Source organism: Theropithecus gelada, chromosome 16, assembly GCF_003255815.1.
Source record: "Theropithecus gelada isolate Dixy chromosome 16, Tgel_1.0, whole genome shotgun sequence".
In the NCBI taxonomy this organism is placed as follows: Eukaryota; Metazoa; Chordata; class Mammalia; order Primates; family Cercopithecidae; genus Theropithecus; species Theropithecus gelada.
Genome location: NC_037684.1, coordinates 8,350,827 through 8,359,891, shown reverse-complemented (window position 1 = coordinate 8,359,891; position 9,065 = coordinate 8,350,827). Strand labels below are relative to the sequence as shown.

The 9,065-nt window shown below is 48.9% G+C and overlaps 2 protein-coding genes across 2 annotated transcripts; one reads left to right on the top strand and one right to left on the bottom strand.

Moving 5' to 3' along the window:
• Positions 1 to 257: 257 nt before the first annotated feature.
• On the top strand, positions 258 to 3,102 carry CCL1 (C-C motif chemokine ligand 1). The gene is made up of 3 exons (XM_025363308.1): positions 258 to 405; positions 1,594 to 1,705; positions 2,823 to 3,102. Exons 1-3 carry the CDS (start codon positions 330 to 332, stop codon positions 2,923 to 2,925), a joined length of 291 nt encoding a protein of 96 aa, XP_025219093.1. The 5' UTR covers positions 258 to 329; the 3' UTR covers positions 2,926 to 3,102.
• A 2,090-nt stretch (positions 3,103 to 5,192) lies between these two features.
• Positions 5,193 to 7,365, bottom strand: CCL13 (C-C motif chemokine ligand 13). Its single transcript, XM_025362487.1, has 3 exons — positions 7,215 to 7,365; positions 6,230 to 6,344; positions 5,193 to 5,789 (listed from the first exon to the last, which is right to left on the bottom strand). Exons 1-3 carry the CDS (start codon positions 7,288 to 7,290, stop codon positions 5,684 to 5,686), a joined length of 297 nt encoding a protein of 98 aa, XP_025218272.1. The 5' UTR covers positions 7,291 to 7,365; the 3' UTR covers positions 5,193 to 5,683.
• Positions 7,366 to 9,065: the final 1,700 nt, after the last annotated feature.

The following is a 9,065-nucleotide window of genomic DNA, read 5'->3' as shown; positions in this document are numbered from 1 at the left end:
TCAACCAGGGCAGTTCCCACGCACTTTTTCAAGATTCTTATCTGCTCCCACACTTGGGGAAGTTCCCAATGCAACCTATCAATCCATGACCACAAATAACACCCAGGAGAGGTGGGGAAAGGAGTTTACCACATGGTCACTGGGTGTGAGCAACTGTTCCCTGTCCCTATGGCTTCCCACTTGTGGCTCCCACCATGGCCTGGAGTTTTGGGTGGAGTTATTTTTTCAAATAAAAGCCCTCGGCATCTCAGGATGGCACAGTGGTGAGCTCTTAGCTTCACCAGGCTCATCAAAGCTGCTCCAGGAAGGCCAGAGCCAGACCAGAAGACATGCAGATCATCACCACAGCCCTGGTGTGCTTGCTGCTAGCTGGGATGTGGCCACAAGACGTGGACAGCAAGAGCAGTGAGTGTGGCAGGCATCACTTTGTGTCTCTCTAGGGAGGGCAGAAACATGGTCAGCCACTCTGGGGTTGGAGCAGGCCTCCTTGAACTCACCAACTCAGTCTCCCCTCTTCCTAGCTAAAGAGGAGGAAAGGTGAACTTGGACGGGCTGGGGGTGAGAGCCAGTAGGAGAACCATGAGTTGGGGCAAACACAGAGAACTGAACTGCCAGCTTCAGTACAAGGAGGCTCTGCTTCATCCAGACCCAAGGGAGGGAACCTGTGAGGTTACTTGGGTAAAGCGGGGAGGCCCGAGGTCCAGGGGAGGGCCTGGGTGTAGCTTCCACAGTGTGACAGACACGAAGCAGAGTCTGAAGGCAAGACTGGGCTCTAACAGTTGGCTACTCTTGGGCAAGTCACTTTAGCTCTCAAACTCTGCTTTCTCTGTCAGTGAAATGGAGTTGATTATGTCCGCTCTCCAAGGCTGTCTGGAGAGTAGCAACCTAGTAAGAGGCATGAAAGGGGTTGCAAACAGAAAAACTAGGAGGAAGAAGCTGGGGTTGGAATGCAGGTCTCTTGTGGGGTGTGGTGTGGAAGGAGAATGCACAAATGAACAGAGTGGGGGTTGGGGGCTGGGAAAGAGCCGAGGACCAGGGCAGGAGGGGATTCAAGAGATTGAGTAGGGCAGCTAGCTAGTTCCTGGGAGCTCTTCCCTTGTCATCTCATCAACTTGGAGTCCTCAAACAATTCCTAATCTTCCCCAGATCAGGTCTGTGAACTGTGGACCACCGTGTCCTGCATCAGACTGACCAGGTCCCCGGGGTGTGGGGCCCAGGACCCTTGGACATGAGTACTGGGGTAGAACCATGCATGTGCGGTGAAATACCAAAACTGGATGAGCCTTTAGAAACCAGGCTCCAAAAAGTCTTATTTTACAGATGGGAAGTCTAGGGCTGCGGTGAAGGCACATCTTCCTCAAGGCCATTCAGCTGGGGTGCGGGGAGTTCTGATCTGAACCCCAATCTTCTGACTCTTTACCTAGCCCCAGAATGAGGTGGCTGATGAGACAGAGCCATGCCGGCACCCTCCGGATGTGGTCCCCAAACCAGGGCTTGTCCTGGGAGGTGTTTTTTTGCTTGTTTTTTAAAAATTGTGCTACAGGTGAGAGTTTGAGAAATGGATGCAAACCATCGTTTGTGCTCCTCTTCCAGTGCAGGTACCCTTCTCCAGATGTTGCTTCTTATTTGTGGAGAAAGAGATTTCCCTGCGGGCAATCCAGTGTTACAGAAATACCAGCTCCAGCTGCTCCAATGAGGGCTTAATGTAAGTGATCACCTGCTCAATCTCTCCCTAGAGAACAGAACCCCGCCAGCCTGGAATTAGAAGAGTAGACACTAGATGACAGTATTTTACCAGAATAAGGTTTCTAAACCCAGAGTTGCCAGCATCTGGGTGCAAACCGCGCTTGGGCGCTAGAGGGAGCACGGAGCTTCCTAGCAAGTGTGAGGAAGGACGCATCTGTGCTCCTGCAGTGACTTGTGTTTCCTGAAACTCCAAGGTGCCAAGTATTACATCCCAGCATTATGCGCTAAGAGGAAGGAATTGTTTAACAAAAGCACAAGGGGTTATTGTGCACTGGAAAGAGCAAGGGAACCAGGATTAGTTCCTGTCTCTAGATTTGGAACCCATAGTCTTGGGTGACCGTGGACAGGTAACTCCTTTGTACCTAATTATCTGCGTATCCTTCTGTATTCCTTATCCGTGAAGGGGCATAAACATAGCTGCATCACAGGGTCTTTACAAACTTAACTGGGGTAGCTTTCACATACCAGTCAGTATTTTAAGGCTTTTTTGTGTATATTCTCTCTGTCGATCCTCTTGGGGTACATATTTTTGTTATCATGAAAAGTGAGGTTCAGGAAGGTAGAGATATTTGTCTAAGATCAACTAGATAGTAAGAGACAGAGTTGGTCTATAGATTGGACAATAGTCCAGTTTAGGAGGTAGACAGATCAGAAGAGAAAAATACACACACACACACACACAGGCACACACACACACACGCACCAACACACGAGTCCAACGCAACAAGTAAGGCCCCAGATGGACACAGAAACATTAAAGTTGGAGCAGAGAGCTATTCTAGGATGCGAATTTCTCATCGTCAGAATGTTTTCAGGCTCTTCAGCCCCACCCTGATACACCAAATTGAAACCAGGAGAGGGGTCCAGGAAGCTCAGTTCATAAGCTCCTGGTGCTTTGGCTGTTCCCCACCGTGCAAACCACACATCCTGTACAGCAACTTCATTTACAGAGGGGAGCCCAAGGCCCAGCAAGAGCAGCTTAGGGGACCTGGCAGCCGGAGGAGATGGGGCTTGTGTGGTGCTCACCCAGTGGTGGCTTGGGTGGTTCAGTCTTCTCTCTTATTCTCTGTTCACAGATTCAAGCTGAAGAGAGGCAACGAGGCCTGCGCCTTGAACAAGGCTAGATGGGTTCAGAATCACATTAAAAAGCTGAGCCACTGCCTGCCAAAAAGAAAATGAGCAGATTTCTTTCCATTATGGGCTCTGGAAACCACGTAGCTTCACCTGTCCCGGAAACCCCCAGTCCTATACCATTCCTTCTGCCCTGCTTTTGCTGGGTCACAGAGGATCTGCTTGGTCTTGATAAGCTATGTTGTTGCACTTTCTACATTTAAATTATAGAATGATCAACCCCCAGCCCTCTGTGTCTCTTGGATTTCAGAGTGAAAACTTGATTGGCGTTGAGAGGTGGAAGCCAGGGGCAGAAGGATGGGGCAGGAGGAGGGAGACATGTTGTACCTGGTGCCAGAGGAACTGAGCTAATAAGTGACTCAGTACCTCTCAGTGACTGCCTTTGTCCTGGGGGGTAAGCTTTGACTCGGGGTGGTGGTGCAGATTCTCTGCCTCTAGATTTGGCTGCCAAGAGGGGTACAGTGGAACAGAAAGTTGGGGTTCACAGCTGGGTCCACATTTGGGTGCAAGACCCTTCTCCGTAAGAAGAGAAAAATACACACATACACATACACACACACACAGGCACACACACACACACATGCACCAACACACGAGTCCAACACGACAAGTAAGGCACTTCTCCCTAAGAAGAGAAAAATACACACACACACCCACCCACACACACACACAGGCGCGCACACACACACACACGCACCAACACATGAGTTCAACACAACAGGTAAGGTCCCAGATAGACACAGAAACATTTCTCTGCCCAGCGGCCTCGGGGGGTGATGTTATCACCAAATCACAGCTGCCCTAGCTGGAGGGGATCATGTGAGGTTGTCTGCCTGTAAAATGTTGCTAAACCCACTTTACAGATGAGGTGACTGAGTGCTAAAGAGAGATGCGGCAATTCAGGGGCAGATCTGGTGTTAGAGCCCAGGGCCGTTGCCTCCCAGGATAATTCCTCCAGGTGTCCCAAATTGCCAAGTGTACTGCCTGACGCAGCGTGGTACCAGATCTGGGGGACAGGCCCTGCTATTGTCAGCAGTGCCCATCTCTCCTTGAGGAAGATCTCGGTGGGTGTCCAGGCATGGGTGGGTTCCGAGTCTGATTGAAATGCCCACCCAGCTTATCTGGAGGAGTGGGGCTGTCTTGGGAAGAGCAGGAGAACCCTCGGTGGACATATAGGAAGAGGAGGCCCGATGCCTTAAAAGGGACATTCACAAGCTCCAATTTGTACAACGTGTGATTCAAGGAAGAATAGCCAAGGAAGGAAGTATTTCTAGGTCTTGGGGTTGGCACACCTTTACCTTTAAAGGTCACTTTTAGAGGACAAAGGTCTCATGCTGTGTTTCCCTCATTCCCCATTCAACACGTCACACATCTGGCCCAGTCTTCTTAATCTGTTTCCTCCCCTCCACCCCCATGACTGCCCTTCCTCAGCCCTTACGACTGCCCCCCATCACACATCTGGCCGTCTTCTTTATCTGCCTCCCCTCTTCCACCCCCATGACTGCCCTTCAGCCCCTATTTTCTCTTGCTTGGACTATTGCAGTAGGCTGTTTTCAGCCCTCCTTTCTCAACTCCATCTTATCCACAGCCAAAAGCTACTCTTCCTGGCATCCATTCTTCCCTCTGGATAACTCAAAAACCTTCATACCTTCCTCCTGCCTTTGGAACTGAGTCTAAATTCCCCACCCTGATATTCTAATTCCTCTAGAACCTGCCCTCAACTTTCCTTTCTACATGTCTCCAACTTTTACACTCTGGAAACCCAAATCTGACCGTTTGGGGATATTCCTCCCAGGCCCTCTCCCCACATTGCCCTCTTGGACCTCCCCTAAAAGAATCTTTGCTATGACCACACTTTCCCATCCTCTAAGGTCTGTTCGGCCCAAGTGCCCTCTTCCCTACCAAGCCTGAGGCTCACTAGGACTTGGTCATCTGGTTTCCCTCTGGGTGTCAGGTGCACATGAAGTCTGAATCACTTGCTGCTTCGAATGGGGAGGCATAGATTGGGGTGGGAGACTAGAGGGGGAGGGAGGGGTTTACTTTTGGCAGGAGTATGATTTTAAAGAAAGAAATGAACTGAATATGAAACTGATGAGTTGCGAGCCAGGAGCACCCATGCTGAGGACTGGAGCCATTGTTCCAGAACAGCCTGGGCTGGTGAGGCAGGCCCTCCCTGAAACTCAGATGAGCCAGGCTAGCCTCACGGCCAGGGCCTCTGTACATCCGCCATCCACTGGCATGCTCTGCCATCCACCCACACCTCCTAGAGCTCCTACTGGTTGGAAGTCACTCCTGAAGAAAACACCACTGTGTAAGAGATTTTAAATAAAGTGTATTTTCTGTAAAATGTCAGCAGTCCTACCATTGCATTCATCTTTCCACAATAACATATTTAGCAACGCCTCACATTCACCTCCCTACATTGGGAGGATGCATCGCCTCCCTACATTGCAGCATCCCTTCATGTCCATGACTCCCACAGGCACGCTCTCAACCTCTGGGAGCCAAAGAGAAACCCACTGCTAGCAGCTCACAGTGGAAGGGAAGGGGGCTTACAGACAGCAACCAACTTGCTCAACGCCTTGCTTTAAAAAAGATCACTAATACTCAAATAAACTCCAAACCAGCAACAAGTCATATAATAGCCAATATTACTTAACACATAGTACATTTTGAATCACAAAACAGAATGCATCCGATTTGAAAATTATGGTAGAAATATTCCAAAGTATAGAAGAGGAGACCGGAGGAGAATGGAAAAGTCATTTCACATACTCCCGCTTGATTTCAGTGGGGGTAGCAGAGTTCAAGTCTTCAGCGTGTGAGCTTTCTGGCCCAGGTGCTTCATACAATTCTGGACCCACTTCTCCTTTGGATCAGCACACATCTCCTTGCCCAGTTTGGTTCTGAAGCTGTGGAGGAAGGAAAGCTGGCGCAGTTAGATGGAACCTTTTGAGGGTTTACCTAGGAGATGACACACTGGGCTCTAAACCTGCCTGACTCACCTGCTACAGGTGAAAAGGCACCCCTATGGGACAGGAAGTAGGAGGTGTGTGGACAGAAGGGGCCTCTGGAGGCAACCAGTGCTCTTGCTGCCCCTGGGAAACTGATCTTGGCATCTGCTAAAGGGTGTGGCCTGGTGCCCATCCAGCAAGCAGGGCATGGGAAATTATAGGCCGTCTTCGGGCCTGTTGTGCAGCCAAAATAGGAGGATTTGCATCACATAGTCTGGTTAGATCTTATCCTGAGTAAGATCCCAGGTCAGTCTGATGTCTGTCTCCTGGGGCAGAATTTTGGACTGGGGAATGTGGGGTTGGGGAGGAGCCAGGTGAGCAGGGACTTTTCTACCCACATGACAGCCTTCTGGGGACACCGGCTGGTGGTGATCCGATAGCTCTTCAACCTCTGCAAGGAGATCTTCTTACTGCTAAATGTGAAGCAGCAAGTGGATGGGACGTTGAGTGCATCTAGAAATAGTTACAAATAAAAAGCTTTGAGAATATTTTAGGCTTTTCTCAGCTTGAATACAGCAGGGAGCATCTGTATGGGATGCAAAGCAAAGAGGAAGAAGTAGATCTTACCTACCTCCAAGCCCAGCGCTCCCGCCCTAGACCCCGAGGTGAGGTGGGACCTGTGACATGGGCCTCAGGATCTCAAAGGCTCGGCTGCATGGTGAGGACATGTCACTGCCATCTAGGGGGAGGCCACGGGCAAGACCAGTGGGAAAGGTACTGGGTGTGGTCCCAGAGTGCAGAGTTTGGGAAAATCAGATGAGGTCTAAGAAAAGGCCCTAAATTTGGAGTCAGAAGCTTAGGTTTCATTCTTGCTCTGGGATAACCTGGAGGTGGGCGGGTATGTCCCTTCTGTCTCCAACATGGGCTTCAGCTTTCTATCTTTAAAATTAGATGTTAAAGTGAACCTCTGAGGAGCCTTACTATTCTGGTGGGCTTAGAAGTGGGGCACTTGGCTGGACATGGCTGCGCACGCCTGTAATCCCAGCACTTTGGGAGGCCGAGACGGGAGGATCACTTGAGGTAAGAGTTTGAGACCAGCCTGGCCCACATAATGAAACCCCTTCTCTACTAAAAATACAAAAATTAGCTGCACATGGTAGCGGGTGCCTGTAATCCCAGCTACTCAGAAGGCTGAGGCAAGAGAATCGCTTGAACCTGGGAGGCGAAGGTTGCAGTGAGCCAAGATCTCACCCATGCACTCCAGCCTGGGCAACAGAATGAGACTCGATCTAAAAAAAAAAAGTGGGAGCACTTGGGCTTAGGTCTTCCTTGAAGAGAGAAACAGAGGGAAAGAGAGGGAGAGGGGAGGTGATGGTGACTTACCTGGCTGAGCAAGTCCCTGGGGATTGAAAGCTGCTGTTATAAGCAGCAGGCACAGAAGCGCTGCAGAGACTTTCATGTTGAAGGGTAAGAGTTGGAGATTTCACAATGTTTCTTTGCCTCTCTGCTCCTCTGGCTGTTCTGCCTGCCTTTTATAGGGAGTGGGGAGGCTTGGAGCTCTCAGAGGACCTTGGCCTGGGTAGGGTGTTGACCAAGTCATGATGAAGGGGGATCCTGAATCTGCTGAGCTGGAGCTGGGCACCAAAAACTTTTTTAGGAAATGCAAGAGGGAAGCTGAGGGCTGAAGCAGCATGGCATGGCTTCCTTCTGGCTGTCCAGGCCACAAGGAGCCAGAGAGGAAAAAGGGACACAGATGTGCCCCAGCCACTCACCATGGGAAGCCATCCAAGGAGCTGTTTTCTGCTTACTTTCTCTAGCAGAAAAAAGAAAAACAATGAAAATTAACTCCTGTAGAGAAAAGAGTGCTATGCTAAGGACTCTGTTCATGTTATATATTTAGTTTGAGGAGGTACGTACCATTATGATCATGCCCATTTCATAGATGAGGAAATGGATGCAGAGAGATTAAATAACTTGACCAAAGTCTTCTGGGAAATGAGTAGGAAAGCTAGAAGAGAAAGCTAGTCTGCTTATATTTTATCACCAAGGTAGTTTCAAACTTTCGTTTAGCTGCAGAAGTCTTTTTCCAAGTCAACTTTTATGTGGAAGTCTAATATCTGAAACAGATTAAGTCACGTTCTGATGACAGGGGCTCCTTACATTCCATAATATGACCCCATCTGCCCCTCAGGCCCAGAGGGACATGGTTCAAACACCTCTGACTGATGCGAGCCCCCTGTTTCCAGGAAGGACCATTGGGTTTCTGGAGCTGTTGATGGGAGGGTTGGGGTGGTCCTCAGAGCAAAGACGTGAGGTGTTTGGCCCATTCCTGGGCTCTTCCTGCGAGGGGCACATACCTGGGAGCTGGGAGTTGGGGAGGGAATGGCTTAGAATGGTTGAACATGTCCCTTCCCCACTCATCCCTAGCTCCAAGACTTAGCACAATTTTTGTGCCTTCCTGGAATACTCATCCCTCTACATTCCACTCTAGCAAAATAAGCCCAGGGAAAGTAAAGGGAAGAAATAAACAGCTAGGATTAGAGAAATAGGAAACAGTAAATATTAGAAAGGATAGATGAAGCCGAAAGTTGGTTCTGTAGCCTATAATGAAGCTAAAACTCTCCTGAACTGACCATGAAAAAAAAGAAAAAAAGGGGCCGAGGCCAGGGGGATCACTTTAGGTCAAGAGTTCTAGAGCAGCCTGGACAACATGGTAAAACCCTGTCTCTACTAAAAAAAAAAAAAAAAAAAAAAAAATAGAAAAATTACCCAGGCATGGTGGCACATGCCTGTAATCCCAGCTACTTGGGTGGCTGAGGCAGGAGAATTGCTTGAACCTGGGAGGCAGAGGTTGCAGTGAGCCAAGATTGTACCACTGCAACCCAGTCTGGGTGACAGTGAGACTCTGTCCCAGAAAAAAAAAAAAAGAAAAGAAAAGAAAAGAAAAAGAAAAAAGGAAAAGGTACATATAATCAGTTGCAGAGTCTGCAGACACCAAAAAGAAAATAACAAGAACCTTATGCCAGGAATTTAATTTAGAGGAAATGGATGAATTTCTCAAAAATCTAACTCACCAAGGTGCACAAACAAATAAAAAATAGAGAGTCATTCTAAAGCTGTTAAAGAAAAGGAATCAGGAATTGAAAGTCTTCCCACAAAACATTCTCTGGGCTCAAAGGGCATGAACAGCTAATTCCTCCAAGCATTGAAGGAAGCAATCATTTCAATCTTGTG

Coding starts and splice junctions, on each gene's coding strand:
- CCL1 (XM_025363308.1), top strand. CDS start 330: ATGCAGATCATCACCACAGCCCTGGTGTGCTTGCTGCTAGCTGGGATG. Junction 406..1,593: donor AGACGTGGACAGCAAGAGCA/GTGAGTGTGGCA, acceptor CTCCTCTTCCAG/TGCAGGTACCCTTCTCCAGA. Junction 1,706..2,822: donor TGCTCCAATGAGGGCTTAAT/GTAAGTGATCAC, acceptor CTCTGTTCACAG/ATTCAAGCTGAAGAGAGGCA.
- CCL13 (XM_025362487.1), bottom strand. CDS start 7,290: ATGAAAGTCTCTGCAGCGCTTCTGTGCCTGCTGCTTATAACAGCAGCT. Junction 6,345..7,214: donor CCAGGGACTTGCTCAGCCAG/GTAAGTCACCAT, acceptor AACTATTTCTAG/ATGCACTCAACGTCCCATCC. Junction 5,790..6,229: donor TGTCCCCAGAAGGCTGTCAT/GTGGGTAGAAAA, acceptor CTTCCTCCACAG/CTTCAGAACCAAACTGGGCA.